Genomic DNA, 27,233 nt, shown 5'->3' on the forward strand with positions numbered 1-27,233 from the left:
CCCCTCATCAAAAAATTGCAGTATAACTGCCATGGGACAGGTTGTGGGGTCAAAGCCCTTAGATATGCACCACGTCTGAAAAACGCTCCACTTGCACCTGTGCTGAGAATGCGTGGACACTGCTCTGGCATTCATTCTGGAGGGTGTCAATAACCTTGCTGGAAAACCCCAGACGGCTCAATGTTGCCATTCAGGGGCCAGACCCAGAGCTGCAGGCTTGATGGAACAATGTCCCCCGCATCTGACTGAGCAGGTCGCAGCTTTGCGGAAAGCTCCACGGCTGGCTGCTCAGGAGCTGTATCAGAGCTGAAAACCAGAGTCTCGTGTGCCAGTAAGGGGCTACTAATAGCACCCTGGCCCGGTCCTGCCTGATTTCCTCCGGACAGCAGGAACATGGCGAGCGGTGGGAAGGCATACAGCAGCTGCCTCGGGCATTGGTGTGCCAAGGCATCTAAACTTGCTAGTGGATTCCCGGCTCCTGTTATGGAAAGCCAGCGGGGACAATGGAAGGCAGGAGGTCTATCTCTGCTCTCCCAAACCGTTGCCAAATGAGGCTCACCACCTCTGGGTGAAGGTGGTCTGTGGAGAGTTCCATGTGGGCCATTGTCTGCACTGGAGACTGAACACAATTGAGCCAGTCATCCAGATAATTGAGTACAATGATGCCCGAGTCTCAGTAGGGCCAGAATAGCGTCCATGCACTTCAAAAAGGCATGGGGAGCTAGAGAGAGGCCATACGGCAAGACCCTGAACTTGTACGCTGTTCCTTGAAAGGCGAACCGCAGGTACTTAAGTGAGCTGTTTTTTATGGAGCTATGTAAATGGGCATCTTTGAGGTTCACTGTGATGAACCAGTCGTCTGGCCTGAATGACTGCAACAGCTGTTGCATTGTCAACATTTTGAACAGCCTTCGGTTCAGATACAGGTTGACCTGTCTGAGGTTGAAGATTTGTCTGAGGCCACTATCCCACTTGTGCATGGAGTAGAACCCGTCATCCAACGGGACGGGGTGTATCATATTAATAGTCCTTTTTGCAGCAGTGCTGCTACCTCCTGAAAAACCACAGCGGTGTCCTGTGGGTCCGTGACTCATGTTGTAATCACGCCCCGAAAAGGAGAGAGTGTGATTGAACTGGTCTGAACCGTAATAAGCACCTGTATGTCTGTGGTGCACTGATGCCAATACATCAGATGGCTCCCTGAGAAGGGCCCCTGGACCTGTGGCAGCTAACCCCTAGGGCCGTTGCTCACCTTGTGGCTTGGCCTGAGGCTTTTGCCTCTGCGCTGGGAGGCGGTCTGGCCGCAGGCATATGCAATATAGCAAGCAATGTACAATAAAAATGTACAGATGCTGCCTCAGCTGCTAATGACAGTAACAGGACTGTCAAGGCCTGCTTGGTACCAAACTGGGATGGGAACACCAGTCGGTAACGGGCCGGAACCAAATGGAATGGACCAAACTTTGTCCCCATCAAGCATGTACGTCTATGGGAAACTGCTGCCCAGCGCTTCTCTATTCCCAGGTGTGTGGCTCATACTTGGCACAGAGCCATGGGGCGAGGATGCAGCCACCTGGGGTGATGGGGAAGGGTGCTGTACAGGTGAGGGACGCAGAGCACTCTGTGGAGCTTTTGGAGAAAAGTTTCTCCAACGTACGCTTCGAGAATGCACACAAAACTCGCAGAAATGCGGTTTACAGGTGCCTCCGTTGCATGCAGGAAAAACATCTGCTTATCCAGAGGCAGGCTGGCCTTGCATGTGGGACAGGGATAAACCCCAGTCATTATACAAATAGCAAGCAATGTACCGTAAGAATGTACAGTTGCTTCCTCAGCTTGTTAAAGACACTAACTGGACTGTCAACAAGGCCTACTTGGTACTAGACAGGCAGGCTGGCTTTGCATGCGTCATAGGGATAAACCCAGGCATTATGCAAATAGCAAGAAATGTACAGCAAGAACGTACAGTTGCTATTTGGTATGGGTTTGGTACCTGTGGCACTGTGACCCGGGTGGGTACATTACTGCGCAATGGGGGTTTGTGACGGGGTACACCTCGCCCGTGTGTACTTTGTATTATTTGAAATGTATGGTTTAGTGTATAAATCACAATGTTTTGTTATTATTGTTTGACAGCCTGGTAGATTGGGTTAAAATGCCCCATCCAGATAAAATTGCGAGAATGCGTGGTCAATAGCGAGAGCTTGACAAACTGGCTGTTGACCACGCATATGAGAAAAACTGTGCCGAATGTTGTCAATGGATAAGCTAGGTAATTGATATCCAGTTAATCTCTCTACAACTATATAAAAACCCACAACTTTGGCTGAATTTGGTTAGTGTGTTCAGAGGCAGAATGAGGCGTGAGAGAAATCAAAGTCAAACTAAGAGGCAATTACTACTCGTGCTAGTTGTAGACAAAAACCCTGCTGTCTCAGACAAAACAAGCAGCAACACCGCCATGCAGTATGTTACAGGCAAAAGTACTGTAAAAAGATAAAAACAAGTTGAGCCTCAAACTGGGTTCGCTGGTACTGGACCAGAGATGGTATCACTGTTTAAACCGAAGTACCGACTTTGAACCAAATCTGAACAGTGACGAATCGAGCAGACAGTAAAACGAACTAATCGGTTGACAGCCGCACGATGCCTGATCACTATACTGTACATTACCTTTGTGTGGTACAGTTCAGTGGTGGTACCTTCGGTACTGTCCTGTTCGGTGGCACATTCTGTTTGGTACAGTTCGGGTACCCCGGTGCAGTAACCTTGTTTGCTGTTCGGTACGTGTACCGGGTCGGAAACGGGATCTTGAACTGATCCCAGTTCGAGTCACTCCCATGTACCCAGGGCGAACTGGAAGAGACAGCCACCATCATGCTTAAAAGACTAGGATGTGAACTGAACTTTTTATTTTTAACCTTGTTTTGTTAACAAAAAAAAATTAAATTAAAGGAAGAAAAAAAGAGGCCATGAACACTAATTTTTACAGGTTTGGCAACTGTTTCCGGTAGCGGCCCTATCTATAGCAGCTATGTTTTACTTATTTTTGTTTTAATAGTTTTTACCCCGCTAAATTAGGGTGAGTGGCGTCTAAAAGCATGCACACAATGCTTTAACCCTTTGTTTTGTTAACAAAAAAAAATAAATGAAGAAAAAAGAGGCACATGTAACACTAATTTTCACAGGTTTGGCACTGTTCGGATATACTATAAGCAGCTCTGACAAGTTTTTTAATAGCTTTTTCCCCCTCTCTAATTAGGTGCGTGGATCCATTACGAACATTTTTGGGACTATTTTCCTAAAACTTTTCAAATGGGTACCCAATGAAGCAAGTAAATGTAGGTTTGTTTTTTTTTTTTTTTTTTTTTTTTTTTTTTTTTAAAGAAAATAACAAAAAACAAGAGTTTTCTAATAGCGGTAGTGCCCTCTTGATGAAGGCTTTACCGTGTGTTTGTTGATCTTGACTTTCATTAATGCCCTTGCCTTCAGTTTGGGACGCATGACTCCAGAGCCTTCATCGAGAGGGCACTATCGCTTAATTATAGAACATTACATTTGCATGACTTTTTATATGAATTTTGCATGAGTTGAGCTTTTTACAGTATTTGAAAATGGTACAAAACACTGACAGCAACTACCATATCAACGTAATACTTAACTCACCTCTAGAAACCGATTCTTTAGGATTAAAAGGGAATGACATCCATCCATCCACCCTCCCAGTCCCTGCCCAATCAGCATGACAAACCACCAGAGGTGTCTTTGTCGTAAGCAATTGTGCAGTGTTTACGTCTCACAGATTAGCAAGACATTTGGCACCAGAATGTTTAATACAATACTCAGAATTCAGCACCCAACAGTACCAAAACGAAAGGGAAAACTGTAGAAACACAGCACGCAACAGACACGTGGCATAGATTGAAGCCTAATTTATAAATGATGAAAAACAAAATGTAATTTTGTGGATTTCAGTCTTTCTCTGTACCGATCTTTACCCTTTATCACGCAGGGTCTTCTTCGTACGGTTTTCTGGCAGTTCTTAAAATGTCTGACATGATCACAAGACTTCCAATATTAAAAGGAAACAGCTTAAACCAAAAACCTTAAAACTGCTTTAACCTCTTCTAGGTGAAGCAGATTGGTTCATTTGATTTCATATTTCTAGTTATTCTCTGAAAAGCCAAATAAGAGGTATTCTGTTGCTGTAAAGCTTTGTACCATCATACTAAAGTAAATAAAATAAAAATAAACATTTGAAACATCCCTCAGGTAGAAACTGGGGGTTAGACACATGAGTAGGTAAACTCCGAATGTGATTAAGGATCCTTTTTTTGTATTATTTATTTGCTATTGAAATCTAAGCAATAAAATAATTTTTACACAATGTTGCGAAGTAGGACTCAAATTAGCAAACTTGCAAGACCTACATTGGATTCAATAGACAAAGAAAATATTTAAAATATTTAATTTCTGTGTGTCACTTGTAGATCTTTGTCCTTCAGCATCTGTCCTGGCTATTTAGATGTCAATATTAAACTGATGATTTCATCTCTATAGTCTGCACAAAGCCGTTGCAGTGGATAACAAGTTATTTTCTTTACCTGGTCCTTCTATTACCTGGATAGAAAAGCGCAGATGTTTTGAAGATCCTGACAGTCCCAACACCCTGATCATGAATCTTTGGAAAATTCAGCATTTATAGGAGTACAGCTTTGATGTACCTTATTCCTTCGAATTGAAGACGCAGCCCAAACTTCACACCCTCAATTTGAGAAAACAATATATCGTCAAATAAATCTGTATTTACAAAGATGCAACCTCAAATTATGTGTATGGAGCACTACAGTTATGTGCTGCTTCTCATTTCCAGTTGTGAATACTCACACCTGTTTTTCTCTTAATTTGTGAACTGTTGTATTGTTTGTTAGAAACGCTGAAATTGTAAAAGCTTCTCTGATAATGGCTGCCTGTATGTCATGGATGATTCGAGATCAGGCAGGAATGTTTTGGTTCGTCTTTTCTTAGCAGTAACTCACGTTGCTGCTTGTGTACTCGGGCAGTGGCGTCTACTCTTGCAGTCAGTCACGTTGCTGCTTGTGTACTCGGGCAGTGGCGTCTACTCTTGCAGTCAGCAGTCAGTCACGTTGCTGCTTGTGTACTCGGGCAGTGGCGTCTATTCTTGCAGTCAGTCACGTTGCTGCTTGTGTACTCGGGCAGTGGCGTCTACTCTTGCAGTCAGTCACGTTGCTGCTTGTGTACTCGGGCAGTGGCGTCTATTCTTGCAGTCAGTCACGTTGCTGCTTGTGTACTCGGGCAGTGGCGTCTACTCTTGCAGTCAGTCACATTGCTGCTTGTGTACTCAGGCAGTGGCGTCGATTCTTGCAGTCAGTCACGTTGCTGCTTGTGTACTCGGGGCAGTGGTGTCTACTCTTGCAGTCAGTCACGTTGCTGCTTGTGTACTCGGGCAGTGGCGTTGATTCTTGTAGTCAGTCACGTTGCTGCTTGTGTACTCAGGCAGTGGCGTCTACTCTTGCAGTCAGTCACGTTGCTGCTTGTGTACTCGGGCAGTGGCGTCTACTCTTGCAGTCAGTCACGTTGCTGCTTGTGTACTCGGGCAGTGGCGTCTACTCTTGCAGTCAGTCACATTGCTGCTTGTGTACTCAGGCAGTGGCGTCGATTCTTGCAGTCAGTCACGTTGCTGCTTGTGTACTCGGGGCAGTGGCGTCTACTCTTGCAGTCAGTCACGTTGCTGCTTGTGTACTCGGGCAGTGGCGTTGATTCTTGTAGTCAGTCACGTTGCTGCTTGTGTACTCAGGCAGTGGCGTCTATTCTTGCATGCAGTCACGTCGCTGCTTGTGTACTCAGGTTCAAAAGGTGCGTCTTAAATTCGAAGGTCATAAAATTAAACTACAAATATAATATAGCTGAAGGTCGCAACAGTAAGTAACAATTAACCCTTTTGTTTAATGTACAAGGGCCTATTAGTAACAAAAGTGTGTGTGTGCGTGCGTGGGGGGGGGGGGTAAGACAGAAAGAAATTTAAACTGTTAAACACATGAGCCTTCAGCTGCTCTCTTATCCAGTTTTAATTGCATGCTTGTTTTACAAGTACTGATTCAGTACAGCACTGTATTTTTGTACTGCATATAACACACAGATACTGGTGGGATTAATACTGATCAATTAAGCAAGAATGCACCATACATAAGCATGAGCAGCCCTGCTTCCACTGTAGTACAAACTGTAATAAATGGAGCATTTTAAATAGTTTTTGTTTTTTTTTCACATCCAAGTGATCGAATTCCATCGTAATACCAATATGACGACTTTTCACGATGAACACAATGCCAACTCATTACAGTTTTTACCATGACAGTACAATTCTGAAAATCTCTCCTGAAAAGGGGTGGAAAAAAGTAAACATGAATTTAAATGAAGCCATCCTCCCCCTCAAAAAACAAAACCACCATACAAAAAAAAACAAGGGCCCTCCACAGTTCCTCCGCAGTCCATTGGAAAAACATACATGTATATATTGAAAGCCTGTCCGAGTTCAAAATGATTAAAAAAAACAAAAAAACAAAAAAGGACTAGTTTCATACAGCATTTCATAACTAGATTCACAAATAAAAAGGTCTTTAATAATACCATAGTTTTTCTGCTTTCAGACCCATATGCATTAAAAATTTTTTTTTTTTTTTTTTTTTATCTTATTCTTAAATGCTTGGTCAGTTGGAGCTGGAGCACCATGGGGAAAGAAAATAAAAAATAAAAAAACACAAAAAAAAAGAGAGTTTGTGATTCATGAGATGTGCCACTCCCAGGGTTTGTCTCCTCTTATTTCTCTCTCTCTGTCTCTGCAGTGGATCAGCTGTGAAGGTGAGGGTGACCATCTTCTATAAACATGCGATTTAGCCTCCCAACCCTGGCAAAAACCAGACGTCATGTTCCTGCTTTCTTTCCTTCTTCACTGTCAAGTAGGTACTGGTCGCTCAGTGCTGACTTTTTTTTTTTTTTTTTTTTTTTTTATTATTTATTATTTTTTTTAAAGAGTTTCAGGTAGGTTTGTGTGTCGTTTTGAAGGCTTTCACTTTCTCTGGTGAGGCTACTCGTATTCAAGGAACTGTTTGTGATAAAATAACAGATACCTGCAAAAACATAAAACAATGTGTACATGTTAGCATGCAAGTCATACAGGTATCACACACACACACACACACACACACACACGGTTGGGCTGCCCTCACCAGAGCCTTCACACTGGGTGGCTTGTCATGAAAGGTACTATAAAGAAATGAGTTGATTGATTGAGTAATTATATTTTATGTAACTGGTACAGAGAGGTAGGCACTTACTTGTCCTTACTACTATGCCCCTGCTCGACGAGCATCCACTATCATGCCTCTATCAAGATCTTTCCCCATTTCTGGTAGACTGCTTGCAATTCTGCTGCTCCACAGCTTTACAGCCATTTCACATGAACTACCGAGTTTAAATCTCCCATTCAGTGTGATGCCAAACACAAATTGTGTACCCAGTAAAGTGGCCAGGTAGTTTACAGTCATACAATTGCTCATTTTTTAACCTCATTTTACAGGTGTGGTTTTAGAAAATGAAATACAATGTAGAATATTCTTAACTAGATTTGTAAATGCACAAATACAGACAATGCTAGGCTGATACTGTTCAAACTCAGGCCAAGTGAAATGCTTCCTGTTTAAAAGATGTCTGAAATATCAACGTGGCCTCGTTGAACAGCTCCAGATTTAATGTAAATCGCGTATTGTTTCCTAGATTTAACAGCTAAAAGTCTAGCTTTAGATAAATACATAAATGTTAACAAACATATTCTTAAAAAGTGTAAGCGCAGCTCTGCAACATACAATGCCAAATCAAACGAGTCAACGGGCACAGGCTGGCATGTTAAAAAGAGCTATGCACACCGGACGCGAGTAATAATTAAAACTATTGATTTAAATGGAGTAATGCACAACACAAGCGAAGCGAGCGGCGAGAATGAAGCAAGCAAATATTGTATTTTGCTACATGCTTTTGCGTCAAAATGGACCAATCGGAAATAAGGTCAAAGGTAGTGGCTGTCAGACTGTCAGTGTCTCGCTCTCGCAGAGATTACCACAGAAATAATAATAATAAAAAAAAATCGACAATGAGAATTTAATTATTAAAGTCGAAAAATAAAATGTTCTTTATGATGAGTGTCCGTGGTTATAAAGACAATAAAAAGAAGGATGCCGCAGGTCAGGAAATAGCAAAACAATTTGAAATTGACGGTTGTCTGTCTCTCTTTATTTCACCTTAATTTTAGTCAAAGTGACGGGGAGCGCCACACACTGGTTTAGTATTTCTGTAAAATGAAGCTTCTTTGTTGTTATAATGTTGACCAATAATAATAATAATAATAACAATGATAATAATAATCACATTTAGCTCTTTAACAAGCTGGTGGTATTCCCCAAACTGTTTTTAGTGTGTGTTGTACCCATGCTCTTTTGTGTTTTATTTATTCGGTTCCACAAAAGGAGCAAAGGGAGGCAGCCTTTTCTTTTCATGACTAGCTACATCTTTTTTTGTACTCGCAGTGTATTCGTGTCGTTCACTTCACTCCCGGTGTGCATACTTTATTTTGTGAAAACCCAAGATTTAATTGCTGAACGGTAATATTTTTCTGATTTATCTGTCAGGTAAAAGTTTAAACAAAAAAAAAAAAGATTGAAGTTACATGTATTTTTTTTTTTACTGATTTATTTGTTGGAAATGTTTGCTAAATGTTGACTTGCCAAGTGTAAACAAAATACTTAAATTCACTGATTTATTTGTTAGAAACCCAGGTTTAACATGCCAGCTAAATGTTCACTAGCTAAGTGAACAAAAGAAAAAAAAAAAAAAAAGACTTAGACTGATTTTAAATGTTGAATTTGTGATACGTGTATGTATTTAGCTAAATCTGGACTTTGTGATTAAGGAAAAAGATATGTGAAATTGGGAAAAAAAAAAAACACCTGTTAAAATATAATGTTAAGGGCAAATGTTTTAATATAGGAGGGGCACGACAACATGTATGCAAAAATAGGGGGGCAGCATTTAAAAAGTTTGCTCAACACTGCTGTAGAAGCAGATGTCTGTAACACAACTTGTGCAGCTCTATCAAACATTATTTAAATGAATCACAAACTTAAAATAAATAAATAAAACACATTCTTTAAATCCACATTAAATCACATTGAGAATACTTTTCTAGTCTAAAACTTTGTCCATAAAGACTGTTTTAGTATTACTATATATATATATATATATATATATATATATATATATATATATATATATATATATATATATATATATATATGAATAGAACCCAATTTTACTAAATAGCAACAAGCATGACCTAAACATAACTGAGTATTACTTCTAAATTAGATATACTGCTCATTTTATTGCATTATAAAAACCTAAAAGTAGCCCTTATAAAGGTTTCCCATACTAAAACGTATATGTAAAGTGTAATTACGCATCGTGAAAGCATGGTAAAGTATGGGTAAGCCTTGCAAAGCCCAAGGAGGAATGGCAAAGCATATTAAAAAACATGGCAAACCATGTGGAACTATGGTAAATGTATAGTACAACCATGGGAAAACTGCAAAATGATCATGCAAATTTACTGTGGTAAACTTCAATAAGTGGCTAATAAGAATAAATGCCTACCCTTCACTGTCTAACACATCCTTGATGCTAGCCTTGGTGATGATTGCATCGTCACATTTAAACCACTGGTCCTTGTGCTGTCGGATGAAGCTGGTATAGTGGCCGCTCTCCAGTGTTCCCTGATGATTGACGACTGCAAACAAGGAATATCTGGGAAGAAGTTATAATGGAGCAATGTAAGCAGGTAACACGCAGAAGAAATAAACAACACATTATAGGTTTCCTTGGTGAGCCAATTGAAATTGGAAATGAGAAGCTCTGTATGTTCTCTGATATCTAAAAGTATACAGTGTAGAAGTATGTATTAAAAAAGTATGCCTGTAGGAGGTGGCATGCTGCCTTTACTCTAAAGTCACATGGAGAAGTTAAACTGTAGTGCAAGATTTAAATCAAAGTCTGTTCAATTACTTTTCCAGGATTTCTTATTGAAATTCTACGGACCTTTTTCATTGGACATTGGTCAGTTGGTAATAATCAATCAGTGGTACACTTACTCTGTTAAACACAGCTACAGTCAGCACTCACATATCCGACCCTATAAAATGTTGGCTTCAGTGATGGTTAAGTGCGTGTGACGCATATCTGATTATTTCATTTTGGCCTGGTCGTATTTTCAGGGAACGCAAAAAAGATACAATGTCAAAAATACATAGCTGAAAGTATTAAAACAAAAATGTTTCCTTTTAGATGTATTGTAGTTGGTTTTGTTGGTACAGTACTATAATTTCAACAAAAGTTGCACTTATAATTCAGAACAATATGATTTTGAAAATATCACTTGCCAAAACAGACGACTGTGGACACATGAACTGTAATACAGTACATATTTTTAAATCCGGTATGTATTGTAACAGTATGTAAAATTCCCCATTAACAACTCAACAGCAAAATGAATTCAAACAGAACTGCGTAAAATGTAAAAGGCAATGCAATTTAGCAAAAGATTTAAAAAAAAAAAAAAAACGCCAGTTTCCAGAATTAAAACAGTATCCAAAGTTATTATTCAAAATTGCAGAATATAGCTTTTGATAAGGTCAAAAGCAACTAAAGATCACAGATTGAAAAAAAAAATGCATCACAGCATCTACAACTGTTAATGATTAACTTTTACACTACGATAGCTTGTCTCGTTCGCGTTGCTTTTGCTGCATTTTTTTCATGTGAAATTGGAGGAAGCGCTGTGTAACTGCACAATAAAGACGAAGCGAAAAAAAAACATGCGGGCTGTGACGTATATTTAAATACATTGTAACATTGAAGAGATGGGCTTTGGACCAGAAAAATGGCGATGGTGTCGGAAATCGTGTGCGACGGGCAAGTACATTCATTTGTTACAAACACACACACACACACACACACACACACTTATTTATATATATATATATAAAAATGACGATTGATTTTATTCTTAATACAAGGGCGGTAAAACGCGACTGAGGTGTATCTGGGTAACAGATATCTGAGTGCTGACTAAGTCATGTTTTGTTTCAGCCAGGAAATACCCAAGAAAAAAGTTGATTTACCTATGATGTGTGAATAAAATTATATAAAAATCAGGATTATGCTGAAAATACATACTGCTGCCATATGGACAAAACGGGATACAGCAAAAGGTAAAGAAATGTGTTTCTTGTAAAGTCCCTTTCATGTAACAAAGCACTTAGATAAATCCAAATGAAATAGTACATACTTATTGTCATTGTTTAAAGTGTCAACTGGCTGTTGATACTGGCCATTCATTCTGCTTTCTTTACTGCAAAGAAAAAAACACAACAATAAAGTGTGGTTCAGTGGCTTGAGATAGACAGCAGACCAAGGTTTTAATTTCCCAGTTTTGCCAACTAGCTGTAAAAGCTAACAAAGTATGTAAGTACAATTCCATCTCCTCCATCAAAGAAAACAAGCATATTATTAAATACAAAAGTAATACTCGAGGAGCAGCAACCCTGCTTCTGCTCTTTGTGAATGCACACTGTGTAGAGATGGGGAAGTTAACCTATACCTATGTCTAGTATGACATTTCCATATTATACTAAAACATGTATTGTACTAATACATGTATATACCAGTGTAAACTCCTGCATGTAAATTGGTATTTTCAGATGCCCGCAAATTTGGGGTGAAAAATCAGTACATACTGACTGACAACTTTTGTAAAACCTTGCATATAGTACCCTTAGTCCAGTCGTTAATTAACTCCTATACTAGAGACAATATTAGGAGAATATAAGAAATCAGTGCTAGCCATGGTCAATGTTGAAACAATCAGTGTTTCAGCTTATTGAATCACAGCAGTGACACCTCACCTGGAAGCCATGAATGGAGTCATATCCAGCTCCAGCGGAAAGGACACGTAAGTAGTGATCTTCCGTCTCAGTTTTGCAGAGTGTTCGAACCGCTGGAATACAGAGAGAACATTAAGTCAGAGATTTCACTCAAGCTAAGAACTCTACAGATGCCCACAAGCAACTGTCTTGATGTTAAAAATAGATAAATACAATAGAACAGCAACTCAATGCATAACACAATTAGCCTAGCATTCAATTCTACCATAACAAAACGGTCTTCAAAAATTCTGAAAGGAATTGGGATTTATAAAAGCAGCTTTGCTTAATCCTTGGCTGTCTTGTTCAATGAGAAGATTCCTTTTGAAATGATCATCATATTGCTGTCCATGTGCAGAATGAAAGTCCCAGTGTAATCCAATACTTACCTTGAGATGAAAACAGGCTACGATGGGTAGCTTTTTCATTGTGAGCTGTTTGGTTGATTCTTGGTAACTATGGCAACCACTACATTTGATTTTGGCACTACTTCCTAGATGCTCTGGTCTTGTAAACCTAGAAAACGAAACAATAAAGCATTTATTGGTGTGATGCAGGCAATAAGTATTTTCAGGATCTACAGGTAGAAAGCAATATCTTGCAGCTCGAGAGACAGATCACTATATTATATATATATATAGAGACAGATCACTATATATATATATATATATATATATATATATATATATATATAAAATTAGACACACACAGTAAATAGTTGTAGCCAAATGTTTACATACCCCAATGGAAATTTATAATTTCTAGAAATTTCTCGAAAGCAAATAAATTACAGGAAAAAAAAATAGTAACAACATTTTTTGCTTTTGTGGAGAAGGAAAAAAGTTACAAGAAACAGATTATTTATTTCAGCAATTTTTTAGCAAAACTCAAAAGTATTCATACTCTGACAAGAAAAATGAAATTAACAGCTAGTTGAGGCACCTTTAGCAATAACAACCTCTTTTAAACGATTAGGATATTTGTCATTGAGCTTTTGGTATGATTCTTTAGTGATTTTTTTTTTTTTTTTTTAACCATTCTTCAATGAAAAATTGTTCCAGTTCAGCCAGTTTCATCAAAAATGGTCCGCCGAAAACTCCATAAAGCGGGATACCAGTCAGGTTGCAGTGCACAAACCACTCATCACAACTGGCAATGCACGTTTGCGAGTCCAGTGGTGCAATGGACTAACGAGCAGTGGAGAAAGGCGATATGGTCAGATGAATCATCCTTCACCATGTTCTCAACAAATGGACAACTGCACATGTGGTGCCAACCTAAAGAACTCCACAGCCCTGAGTGCCTGGTTCCAGCAGTGAAGGGTTCTAGTGGTTCCGTAATGTTGTGGCGCACTCATTCCCTTAGAAGGCAAGGTCAATGCTAATCGCTACTTAATGATACTGAGTGATCATCTTCACCCCATGTTGCAGCATGTCTTTCCTCCCGGGGGAGGTGTCTTCCAGGATGACAATGCCCCCATCCACAGAGCATGTGTGGTCGCCCAATGGTTTGATGAGCATGACACTGATGTTATCCATATGTCATGGTGCCACATCCCTCCTGCAGAATTCCAGAGGCTGGTAGACTCGATGTCACGGCGCATACAGGCCGTACTGGCCGCACATGGTGGGCCAACGCCCTATTAAGTGACTTTACATTGGTGTTTCAATTTTTTTTGTCCACTACCCGTACATACATACCACCTGGGTTGGGTTAACGTGATTGGCCCACAGTAAGCGACGAACGGTATAAACTCCTACACAATAACTTGACATTCAAAATGTCCCCCAGTCATCAGTACAGTTATCAAAACAAACAAGATGTATGCTGTTAAATATCTTTATTAAGACTCTCATTACACTAATAAAGAAATGTATTAAAACCTATTAATGTAATAAAAAGTAATGCAAGTGCAGAAATGTACAGTACAGGTAGGCTGCATTACAGCAAATTGTTTCCAGCGAAGAGCTCTGTGATCTGCATCTGGATGGTCTTTTTTTGTAAACTGTCAGCGTTTTCTAAAAATTCCCAATTCTGCTCTATATCTGGATGCTGCTGCATAGCACGCCGCAGTGTTACAAGAGCAGCACGCACGCCAAGGCATCTGTGTTTATTTCAGGCAGAGCGCCCTGGTCGCTAAGGTGACACAGCTGAGAATTCTTTCTCTGACATCCCCTCTGGCGTTGTCAGAGTTTCAGTTCTATTTGTTAGCACTCTCTTCCTAAACTACTGAAAACCCAGCTTTTGTGTATTATTATTTTGTTTATTTAGCAGGCATCTTTATCCAAGGCGACTTAGAGAGACCACCGTGTGTGACCTATGCATCAGCTGCAGTCACTTGAAACAATGTTTCACCCGAAAGACGGAGCACAAGGAGGTGATTTGCTCAAGGTCACAGTGAGTGAGTGAGAACCCTGGATCTCTTGGTTACAAGCCCTTTTCTTTAACTACCGGACCACACAGCCACCTACAATGTTGAAGCAACTTTGTATTGCTTACTGACTGACAGAGTTCCAAGCATGCTTTAACAAGCGCACAGCATCTAACAGAGACTTTGATTTACACACTGCATTTTCATGCTGATGCGCATTGCTTTTCTCTTTTCAGCCATGCTTGCTGTTCCAGTCAGTGCTGTTTTTTCAAGCTGTGAACCAGACACTGCATACAGGGATTAAATAGCCAAGGTACAGTACAGGGGTAATCGCTCAGTAACGAGGTGGAAACAGCTGATTGATCGATCGATCTTTGTTATTAAAGTTTGCCCAAAATATACACGTCCTTAACATGGTATTAACAATGCCTTTGTTATTGAAATCAATAGGAATGGTGAACGCTATTTGACCGTTACAAACGGATACCCGCAATAACCCTGGACGGTGTACTGGATATTATATATACAGTGCCTATAGGAAGTATTCACCCCCCTTGGACGTTTTCAGTTTGTTTTTTTACAACCTGAAATCTTGGTGCATTTAAATGGGATTTTTTTTTCCTTATATTTACACAACCTACTCAACACTATCAATGTGTGAAAAAATGGTGGGGTTAAAAAACAAATCAATAAAAAATAAAAACCTGAAGTCTTCAGGTGCAACTGATGTATTTTTTTTTTTTTAAAAGTAGTGAGTAGTTGTTTCTTGATGAAAGAAATGCCCAGTTCCTTTCTTCAGATATAAGTTTGGTTTATTCAATATATACAGGTTTAATTCCACAAACAAAAAGAACGCTCAAAGCAAAACAGTACAGATCACACTTTCATATGCAAACTGCAAGGTACAAAACTTAAATTCAAAACAAAACATAACAGAACAAAATAACACAATGCAATACTGTAGGTTTGATCCTCCAGGACTTTCTCGATCGACAAGTCTCCAATACTAGTCTTAATGAAAGAGAGAAGTGAGCTGAGCTGAGTGTACCTTGATTAAGTAGCCACTGACCTCAGCCCCACCCTCCTCTCTTCTCTTTGTGGGTTCAATCACCCTGGGCAACCCCCTGTGGACAGTCTCATGTATGTGTCGTAAAGAAAACTGGTTCTGGCTCACACTGCCTAAGATGGTGTTACTTTGGTGTGGCCCTGTGTTCCTTTATGCTTAACCTATGTTATCTCTTGAGCGCATCGGTTCCTCCAGCAATGTGCAATTGTGTTTATTCCAGCAGTCAGACCCAAAATGAAAAGAAAACACCCCACTTGTACCCGTACTGGGAATGCGTGGACGGTGCTCTGGCATTCTGTGGTTGGCATTCATGTCAGTGGTAGTTATCCGCCCAGAGCAAAAGCTTGCAGGCCACACGATGGACCTGAGGCTGCCCTGGTGGTTGATGTAAGAAACCGCTGTTGGAGTTGTCTGTACAAAGGGTGGTTTGACACACGTTGCACACCCCGGACATTCTACACAGAGCCCCAGCCCAGGCTGGATGCATTGGTGGAGATGATCTCCCTTCTGCCGACACTGCCCAGCGCTACGTCTAGGGGTAGATGGGCCGGCTGTTTCCACCAAGAGTGCCTTTGGCGCTGTTCAACGTGGGCTGAAAAACCCTACTGTTGAACAAGGCCTGCATGTGCAGGAGACCCAATGGAAGGATCTGGGAAACTGCTGACTGACTGACTGTAACAGCTGTTGCGTCGCCAACATTTTGAACCTCCTTCAGCTCAGATACAGGTTGACCTGTCACACACATACACACACACACACACACACACACACACAGATAGAAGCAACAAGTACTTATCTGAACCAATCTCTGCGATCAGGTCAGTCTTGAAAGGAAAAACAGCACTGAGATCTGTGAGCGCAGTCTTTGTGTGCCCTTTGGAGGGGGGGGTAATGGCTATGTTTCATACTTGAGAGGGAAATGTTATGTACATAAATTAAAATGTGGCATATCAGTAAATGTCAAACTTGAAAATGGGAGGGGGCATAATCCGAGGGGTTTGTCTTATCAGATCTAATGGTATGTAAATGTAAAATACAACAGATAAGTGAAAAGATCTGTATCAGACTAATGAAACTGTATTGGGGGAACTGTACCAGCTATATAAACAATGTCTGAAAGGGAGTGGTTTGTATGGGTAAGTGAAAGGGTTCATTTTTACTGGACCTTTAATAGTACTTAAATTAAGAAAATCATAGAATACACCTGTGTACCAAAAATGAACAATTACTCAAAGTATACTATCTCTATACAGGGCAGTCATACTAGGTCAGAGTTCAATGTCATAGTCACTACACAGATAGCAGTAAACATTTCTTCTACATAAGCTTGTGTGATCATCACCGAATGACTTACATAGGCAATCATAATGCCAGATCTTAATGAGCTGTGATCAAAAGGAATAACAGGTTATTATTTGTTTTGCTGGAAAAGATTAAACCTGTTGTGGCCATTCCAAACAATGCAGAAATTATTGAAATAGACAATCTCTCAAAATTGTATATTTAAAGAGACTCTAGCCAACACACCAACTCCATACCAGGTTGTGCACTACCATCAGTACGGAAGACTCAAATGTCCAGTTTTGAAAGAAATAGCTATTGTAGCAAAGTTGTAAAAAAACAAACAAACAAACAAACAAACAAACAAACAAAAAAAACAACAACTGTGATATCTGGTACTAAACTTGGTTAAAGAAATCTGTTTGCAAGCCATTCTTTCGGTCACAGCTGCACTTGCTTCGTCATCTGGATAGTGAAATTGTCCCGACTGACCCAAGTGCAAACAGACAATAAGGCACAGAAACTGAGATCTTCCTTTAAACTAGTGCTATCAGATATCATGCTTTAACCCTTTGCGGTTCTATGTCCAACATTACAATTTTCTCTTTCCAGTCTGATGTCGGACCCTGCCCGACCATCAAAAAGACATAAGCATAGGTCTCTAGTCTTTTTTCCCCGGAAAAAGTCGAGAAAACCTTTCAATGGTCGAGTGAGACCAATGGAAGCCAAAAAAAAAAAAAAAAAAAGGGGCGTATCTGATAGACCCATGCACCACGGAGATTTACAGGGATATAAACAAAGGAGATAGCTGCTTCTGCATCCAGCACTCATAGAATACCACTGACATTTGCAGAACTTTGAGAAGTTATAATAATAAAATAATGACTTGGATAGCATTATTGAGGATTTATCAGTGTGTACGTCTATAAAGAGGTATGTGAAAAATACACTGAACAAGGGGTTGCGTTTGGCTGGAGCTACAGTGCGGAGTGTCCTTTTGCGAATCAATGCCTTTTAAACCTGTTCTACTCTGAAAAAAAAAAAATTAAAACAGCGCCTGTGAAATAAACAGTGCGTGTGAAAATAAATTGGACCTGACATGTGCTGAATAAATGGACCGCTAACGGTAATTGTGTGTGTCCTACAGCACATGTTTCTTTCAACACTGCACATTTGAGACCTATGTAGCAATCAGAAGTGCATGACTGTTAAGCTTTCTGAAATGATGTTTTGTGTAAAAGGATAAAGAAGTACCTTCGTAGACAGTCTGTGAGTGTGGTGGTTCCTGATGCATGGCTTTCTCCATTCACTGCACTCCCATCACTACCCGGGCTCAGCGGCCAAAAGGGGGTGGAGGAGCCTGGCAGGTCCAAACTGATATCCCAGAACGGGTCTATGGTAGTGGAAACACCACTGAAAAACAAAGCAAACAATACTGAGTGTAAAGGGTCTGTATGGTAATAGATTCAGGGCAATTCTACAGAAATTAACCCTCATGGTAATCACATGATTGAATCTACCTGCAAAATGCAACATACATTTCTTCGCACACACATTAAACAGGATGCAATTTAGTTGCAAATAGAGGGCTTTTGCCTCTCTTGTACAAACTAGGACCAAAGACACAGTTAGAAATGAAGTGGAGATAGACTCAGGACATAGGGAAGAAGACACTTCTTCAAACAGAGAGTGTTGAGAGTACGTAATGGGTCACCTAATGATGTTATTGATGATGAATCACTGCAATCCCATAAGACCTAACAAATAAGTTTTGAGATGAAACAGCTACTAGGATCGGGTCAAGCAGAGATGGGCTGTAGGGCCTCCTCTTGTTTGTAAATCATGTCTCTTGTGTCATCACAATTAGATTTTCAGGTTTAAATAATAAACGTTTCATGATTGGACGGCAAGCTGTTGTAATACATCACCCCTCCACCAGGTGGCTTTCCCTTTAGTTCAACTAGCACTGTAAAAAGAGGGCATCCCTTTTGAAATCCACATTAATGCTGCCTACAACTGCTTCTATGAGCTCTACTCTGATGAAAGTCATAGAACCACCCCATATTGGAGCATTTAATTTTAAACCACACTGAAAACTGATGTGTTTAAAATCCAGGGTACTCAATCTACGGCAGGGCTTCTCAAACTCAGTCCTGGGGACCCCCTGTGGCTGCTGGTTTTCATTCTAACCAAGCTCTCAATTACTTAACTAGACCCTTAATTGAACTGATAATTTGCTTAATTAGACCTTTGTACTTGTTTCCAGCTCTTAAACAGTTGCAGTTCAAATTACTTATCAAATGTTATAGCTAACTTGAAATATGCAATTGTTCAAGAGCTGAAAACCAGTAAAAAGGTCTAATTAAGCAAATTATCAGTTTAATTAAGGGTATAGTTAAGTAATTGAGAACTCGGTTAGAATGAAAACCAGCAGCCACAGGTGGTCCCTGAGTTTGAAAAGCCCTGATCTATGGAAATGAAACAACTAGGAGGAGGACATTTGCCTGGGAGAGAATTTTCAACTTTTTCAGGACTGCATAAAGGATTGGAAGATCACAATAATCCATTAAACCTGACATTAAAACGGGGATTGGCAGGGAGTCCAAAATGCATGTCCCCATCAAGTCGACACCACCACATGTGAAAAAAAATTTCAATACAGTCCTGCCAGGAAAGCAGCAAAGCATCCGGGTGTAGGGGTGTAAAGACTCATTGTAATACTTTCTTCACATGATATATCTTACAGTAAGAGACATGTATCGTTTGTCATGATGCAAGACCAAAAGCAAAACATACCTCATTGTAGTTCACCAAATTGCTCTTTAATGAAGAATTTGTGTGTTTTGTAGTTGGTATAAATACATGCTCTCCCTACCTCATTTTATTTCTGTCTTTTAACATAACAGTCCATCATTAAATGACCATTTGATCTTATTATTAAGTTATCATGACATGTATCATGATAAATATCAAATTGTGACCTGTATATTGTGAAATGTACTGTATTGTGACATTAGTGTATCGTTAGACCCCTACAGAATACTGTACTGTTGACTGACAATTAAGAAAAAAGGTGCAAAGTTTATATATCAGAAATAAAAGAGACAACAAATAGTGCAGTAAGAAATATGAAGAATGAATGCATATTAACTGCGGAGCAGATTAGAGGCCCATCAGTACACAAGTTAGGTTACATTCTTACTGGCAGACTTGACAGGTGACATCAGACTGTAGCCCACCAGTGAAGATTTGGTCAATGATGCAGTTACAGTGGTTTGGGTTGTTGGCCTTTTTCCCATTGTCATCATCTAGGCCAAAAAAAAAACAAAAAAAAAACAAACACAACAAGAGAGACAGGTTGAAAACACCTCATTAAAAATAATTTCAAGCATGTAAATAATTGGACAAGCCCATTTCCCTTAATGAATAAGAACTGACTTTCATTATATGCACTTGCCCAAGCTGCATCTTATTAGCAAAATGGAAAAGGGCAAGCGGAATGGATTCCTAGTGTTGAAGCAAAGCTCCAGGAAGCTGTGTATTCAAATTGTTTTTTATTACACCAAAGAAAAATTCTGTGGCTTGCCTGACAATCTGAGAAGGAATTGTTTAGGGCTTTGAACAGAAAGAAAGGAAAATGAAGTGAAAATCTTTGTCAATAAAATTCCTAAAACATCAATCGCTCTGAAATCCCCAAACCACAGAACCACAACATAGGCCTTTCATTTCAAAGGAGTGCCCTGGAAGCCAGAGAGAGAGAGGCTTGGCCAGGGGCAGTGCAGGCTGGGCTCATCAAGGTCTGTCCCCGTAGGCGCTGCTGGAAGACACGTGTTCTTAAAAAGAGCCTTTTCCTATACTGTGGCCCATTTTCTACCAGAAGCAGAACTGTAACCTAGTCTGGGCGATACATTTTAAAGCTCTATTATTTCTTGTTTTTTAAATTTTACAAATATAATTTATTAGTGTCCATTTACTACGTTCTAACAATGTATACTCCTCAAAATTAAACATGATGATAAACAGCAGTTTAATAAGTAAATAAAAAATTTTAAAAAACATTAATTCTTCTCTAAACCATTTTTCCTGACGAACAGTCGAAGATGGTTTTGGTCTCTGGTTTAAAACTGGAACCAAGTTTTAAGCCAGCAAGCAGTTTAAAGTGTGCACACTTGATCAAAGCAAATCTCTCTGCATTATTACAGTTGCATATATTGTTTTGTGGTATATATATATATATATATATATATATAATATAGATATATATCTATATATATAATATATATTATATATATATATATATATAAACACACACACACACACACACAGTGGCTTGCAAAAGTATTCAGACCCCTGACCAATTCTCTCATATTACTGAATTACAAATGGTACATTGAAATTTCATTCTGTTTGATATTTTATTTTAAAACACTGAAACTCAAAATCAATTATTGTAAGGTGACGTTGGTTTTATGTTGGGAAATATTTTTTAAGAAAAATAAAAAAACTGAAATATCTTGCTTGCATAAGCATTCAACCCCTGTGCTGTGGAGTTACCAGTTTACCAGTTTGCACCAATGAAAGAAATTGCCCTAACGAGGACACAATTACCTTACCATTGGCCTCCACCTGTGAACCATTAAAGTTGCTGTCACATTTTCTGGATAAAAACCCCACTGTTGAAGGATCATTGGTAAGGCTGTGAATCTGAAGGAAAATGAAGACCAAAGAGCATTCTACAGAAGTTAGAGATAAAGTAATACAAATGCATAGATTAGGGAAAGGGTACAAAATAATATCCAAGTGTTTGGATATCCCAGTGAGCACAGTTGGATCAATAATCAGGAAGTGGAAGCTGCATCACACCACCCAGGCACTGCCAAGAAAAGGCCGTCCCTCAAAACTCAGCGCTCAAACAAGAAGGAGACTTACAAGAGAAGCCACAGAGAGGCCAACAATCACTTTGAAGGAGCTACAGAGTTCAGTGGCTGGGAGTGGAGTAATGGCGCACCAGTCAACCATATCAAGAGCTCTGCATAACACTGGCCTGTATGGGAGGGTGGCAAGAAAGAAGCCGTTACTCAAAAGTACCATCTGAAAGTACACCTGGAGTTTGCCAGAAAGCATGAGAGTGACCCAGCTGCGATGTGGGAAAAGGTTTTGTGGTCAGATGAGACCAAGATAGAGCTTTTTGGCCAAAACTCAAAGGTGAATGTCCTACAGTGGCCCAGTCAAAGTCCTGATCTCAATCCCGTTGAGAATCTGTGGCACTATTTGAAAATTGTGGTCCACAAGTGTCATCCAACCAACCTGAACAACCTGGAGCAAATCTGCCAAGAAGAATGGGCCAAAATCACTCCGACACTGTGTGCAAAGCTGGTACATACTTACCCCAAAAGACTTAAAGCTGTTATTGCAGAAAAAGGTGGCTCTACCAAATATTAACGTGTGGAGGTTGAATACTTATGCAAGCAAGATATTTCAGTTTTTTTCTTAAAAATATTTCCCAACATAAAACCAATGTCACCTTACAATAATTGATTTTGAGTTTCAGTGTTTTAAAATAAAATATCGAACAGAACGAAATTTCAGTGTACCATTTGTCATTCACTAATATGAGAGACTTAGTCAGGGGTCTGAATACTTTTGCAAGGCACTGTATATATAGAAGAATAATTAAACAGTATAACTAATCCTAATGTGATGTAATTTCCATCTGATATAAACTATGATACAATCCATTTGAGAGATAGATAGATAGATAAAACAGATATAAAGAGATATATAAAACACCTTAGGAATTCAGGACAAGTCAGGATTTGGTCAATGACCGATAAAAATGACTATTTTGCGATTTGAGCATTGACAAATTATCAAAAAACAAAATTAAAGGTTAATTAGGCCTTTGAGCAAATTATTTTGATCAAATTGCAAAATGGAAAACGTCAAACAAACAAAGAGCGAAACGCAAGAGAGACAGCTTCTTTGGTCTTCGGTCTGCTGGAGTTTACAGTCGGAATTAATTTCAATTGTCCAATAGAAAACAAACTTTCTCTTCGTACAGCAGCAGATGCAGCTGCTTCTGGGTCTATGCAAGGCTTTGTTTTTGTCAAGCAAAGAAGTGCTTATGTGTGTGCAAGGGAGTTCAAAAACAAAATTCAGTGATTTTATGTTAAACATTTAAGGATTTTTTTGTTGTCAAAAAGCAGCCTCCGTCTTTTGCACAGGCGCGCCACTGTCTAATGCTGATCGGGTCGGCAAAATCTGCATTCTTAAAATGGCAGTTCGATTTATGAGAATATTATAAAAATTTAATAAGCATACTTTTTTTTTTTCGCTTAAATTGATTAGATAAATGTGGACTGACATTTGGTTTTGCAGTTTAAATACTGTGTATACAGTAGTCTTATAATATGAATAAAATAAACAATGCTGAAGTTGGCTTTTATTCACATCCCGCAAACGTAACACAAATTGGTATTTCTGGGGTTGATTCTCACAGACAGCGAACCCCTCTATGTCCCTCATGTGTATTTATCCCAGCACAAAATGGATTTTGATACAAAAACAGCAGACAAACATGGCATGTTATCCAATTAACACAAATTCAGTAAAGGGTATTTCAGTCGTTAAATAATTTTGGGCCACTTATTTTGAAGTTGATTCTCACACAGGAACCCGTCTACATCCCCCCATATGTATTTATCCCAGCCCAACACATATTGTGATATGAAAACAGCAGGCAATCATGGCAGAGATAGCAAACTGGCATGCCATACAATTAATGCAAATTCTCCTGCACAGACAAAGCCACAATGGAAAGACGGACACAGACACAGACACACAGACATAAACCCCCAGGATGGCCATCCAGTTTGCAAGAGACGTGCTATTTATATTCAAGTGCGTAAAAAGTTATTCAATTAGTTAATATCCAATAAGGCATAAAAGATAAATGGGGTGGAGAAGTAACTAAAAAGTAATAAATTACAGTGTTAAATCAATAATATATAAAACGTGCACTAATCAAATCTATATGTACAATTCGAAAAATAAAACATACAAGTGACAAATAAGTATGTGAAGAAAAATACCCCAAAAGTGCTCAGTTTCTCAGTCATAAAAATATTGTGATGCTTGAAAAGTGACATTTTTTCTCAATGACCCCCTGCCCATTAATGTCCTCTGCACATTACTACTATGTTTCGGGTTCTCATGCATAAAACTGAGGATTTGTCATCAGTCTCAGGAAGCTTTCACTGCTTTAAACAGCTCTCTCTAAAAGCCACAATCAGTATTAGAGCTGAGCTGTGATTAAGAATTATTCTCTTGATCAAGACAGTTTGGGTTTTCGAAATCCCATAATCAAGTTATTTTCTGCAAGTCCATCAAAACACACTGATCCGTTTCTGTGTTTACCTGGTTCCTACCTGCTGCCCTTTGTTACTAAGGATCACCTCTTTTAAACAGTAGGTTGGATGATTGACTGATTGGAAATTGGATTTGCACCCAATTATTCCCAATCAATCATTATCATACCAAGACAGTAACTGCTGTCATTCTGCAGATGAGCCGATGCAGAACAAAAAAGCCACAGTCCCTCCCTCAGCTTCAGTTTTACATTGAAATCTACTGTCTTGGTAACTGTTTACTACATTCTTCCTTAGACTAGGTATTCTGCACACTCTTCGCCTTCAGATAGAAGATCTTGTTGGCTTTTTGTTTGTTTATACTATCAGCTGTAAGTACACAAACCTCCTCCATCCTTCGAGCCATCTTGCCACTTTGTAGTTCATGAAAGCCAATAAAAGTAAAAAAAAAAAAAAAAAAACAGTGATTTACCCATATGCTGTTGTTATAAGAGTAGGTTTTAAACCTGCAAATGAAATATTTTGCCATGGTTTATTAACCTTTTGGAAATGTATAAAAAATATTTTAAAAGTTATCTGTGAGGAAATATGACAATTACACCAGAGTACTAATTTTCTGAACTGAGAAGGCGTTTGTTATTTATTAGTTTTATTATTATTAATTTAGCTGTCACCTTTATCCAAGGCGACTTAGTATTATAACAGAAAATACAATATTTCACAGATATTCAATTATTATTATTATTATTATTATTATTATTATTATTATTTATTATTATTATTATTATTATTATTTAGTAGTAGCAGCAGTAGTAGTAATGCTACCAATCCTCCTGATTTTTCCAGGACAGCCCTCTTTTTAGGTAGAATGTTCCAGTGTCCCCACAAGTTCAGTCAAATCTTATTTTTGTCTCGCTTTAGGCTAGTGGTACCTTTTTTCATTAACATCTATGTTTGGCCCAAGGCTCAACTGAATTAAGCAGCACCCTGACAGACGGAGGTAAATTTAAAGCCAACTGGTCCCATAATCCGAGACGGGGCAAGTTTGTAAAAACTGACCATAAACTGAAGGAAACAAATCTATAAATTCAGTGTTAAAGCTTTGCTACATTGATCATCTTGCTTAAATACTGCGAGGTAGCATGACGATACAATAGTAAAATTCACATTGAATTTTATTTAAAATTAGTATTTTAAATGGGAGCCAAGATATATAAAATAAACTGCAGAACAACAATTAGGAGGGACTATATATTAGTTGAGTATAGTATAACCCTATATATTAGTTGAGTATAGTATAACCCTATATATTAGTTGACTTCAGCACACAGCGCAGATCAACTGCAACTTAAATAAAATAAATAAATAAATTCCTGCCAGTCAACTCGCAGTGGTTCATCTTGACACTCTTCACATAAAATATTATTAATTCAAGGTGAGGAAAAGTTTTAATTGAAACAATTATTGTTTTTAGAATGTCTTGCATATTAAATAAAATCAGACTTGAGACTGCTTTCTTACCATATGACAATACTGAGTTCAAACCTCGGTACTGGAGACTGGATAAGCATGGAAACTCTTACCGAGTTAGTCTTTGCAAATTACGACTCCAAGATTTAAGCTTCGGAAAGTTGGTAACTCTGAGTAGTACTGGTGCCCTACCCGGGTGGTGCTCGGCCAGTTGTGCACAGCCCCCAAGGAACCCCGTCACACCCCAGTTACTTATTCAAATTTGCATTAATTGGATAACATGCCAACTTGCTATCTGTGCCACGGTTGCACGCTGTTTACGTATCAAAATCAGTTTTGGGCCGCGATAAATACCCACGGGTAACAGAGGAGTGTGAGAATCAACTTTGAAATAAGTGGCCCAAAGAGATTTAACCACTGAAATACCCCAGTTACTCATTCAATTTGTTTATATTTACGGTATGCGAATAAGAAGCTGGCCAAATAGAAGCCAACTTCAGCATCGTATAAAACAATCCATTTTTAATTATTATTAATGTATTTTTTAAATGTGAACTTTCAATATTATAAATGAGATATACTTTCAAAACAAACCTTAAAATAATGCCATTATGTCATAACTTCCGGATTGGCTAACCTGCGCAGTGAAGTATATAAATATTTTGGTTTTGAGGTGGCTCATGATGGCATGGAATAGTAAAACGATATAACAAGACTTTGTTTTTCTGCATGGATATTATGAAGCAAAGCAAAGTTAAAGTAGGTTATTGTTTTTCTTATGTAAATATCTGTTAAAGTCTATATGTATATACGTTTCATATTGCAATTGTGCTATTAGATTTTTCTGTGTTTTGGAAGACCTATCGATATACAACTCTCATATCGATGCCTACCCTTAATTTAAACATTTGTATTGTGGCGATGGCTTGCAGTGGGAAGAAAGGAGACACAACAAAAAGATTTCTTTGGGCCTTTAAGTGCCGTTTATTGCAGTGGCTGAGGGCTAGGCTGGCGCGTAAAAGTTACGTTGGTTTAAAAAGACAGGTAACAAAATGGATAACAGTAGATAGATAAAAGAAGAGTCAGCAGGCAGGAAAGAGCAGACCTGGTTGGAACCAGGCTGCAGCAGCTTCACAGACACAGAACACAGCAACACAATTATTTACAACACAAATCCCGCCCTCCACAGTTCAAGTCCCATTCATAAGTCCTGCGGGACCCGATGCTACAGTATTTTACTTGATGCACATTTAACAAACCACAATTAATTGCTAATAACAGATTAAGCAGCATCTTTAAAATCTGTTCATGAACTGTGCATTTGCTCAAAAGCACATTTCGCAATTTGATTCGCTTTACTCAAAGACCGAAGAAGCTGTCTCTCTTGCGTTTCGTTCTTTCCTTGTTTGATATAGAATTTGATCAAAATAATTTACTGAAACACTGAAATAACCTTTCATTTCGCTCTTCGACAGTGCTCAAAATCAGAAAATGGTTATAATCCTGACAGTGTAACGAGTGTGTCTAATTTATATATATATATATATATATATATATATATATATATATATAGAGAGAGAGAGAGAGAGAGAGAGAGAGAGAGAGAGAGAGAGAGAGAGAGAGAGAGA

General features: G+C 38.9%; 1 protein-coding gene across 2 annotated transcripts in view; it reads right to left on the reverse strand.

Annotated features, from left to right (window-relative positions):
• Nucleotides 1-6,071: 6,071 nt before the first annotated feature.
• Nucleotides 6,072-27,233, reverse strand: part of LOC121300707 (ubiquitin carboxyl-terminal hydrolase 22) — an 86,232-nt gene continuing 65,070 nt past the window's right edge. For both annotated transcript variants that reach the window (XM_041229419.1, XM_041229420.1), the window contains 7 exons: nucleotides 19,971-20,076; nucleotides 18,023-18,181; nucleotides 12,440-12,566; nucleotides 12,033-12,124; nucleotides 11,417-11,479; nucleotides 9,727-9,876; nucleotides 6,072-7,151 (listed from right to left, as the gene is read on the reverse strand). In XM_041229419.1, the coding sequence (XP_041085353.1) occupies nucleotides 7,109-7,151; nucleotides 9,727-9,876; nucleotides 11,417-11,479; nucleotides 12,033-12,124; nucleotides 12,440-12,566; nucleotides 18,023-18,181; nucleotides 19,971-20,076 (740 nt within the window). In that variant the 3' untranslated portion in view covers nucleotides 6,072-7,108. The remainder of the gene's footprint in view (nucleotides 7,152-9,726; nucleotides 9,877-11,416; nucleotides 11,480-12,032; nucleotides 12,125-12,439; nucleotides 12,567-18,022; nucleotides 18,182-19,970; nucleotides 20,077-27,233) is intronic.

Source organism: Polyodon spathula, chromosome 26 (genome assembly GCF_017654505.1).
Source record: "Polyodon spathula isolate WHYD16114869_AA chromosome 26, ASM1765450v1, whole genome shotgun sequence".
NCBI classification, from domain to species: Eukaryota; Metazoa; Chordata; class Actinopteri; order Acipenseriformes; family Polyodontidae; genus Polyodon; species Polyodon spathula.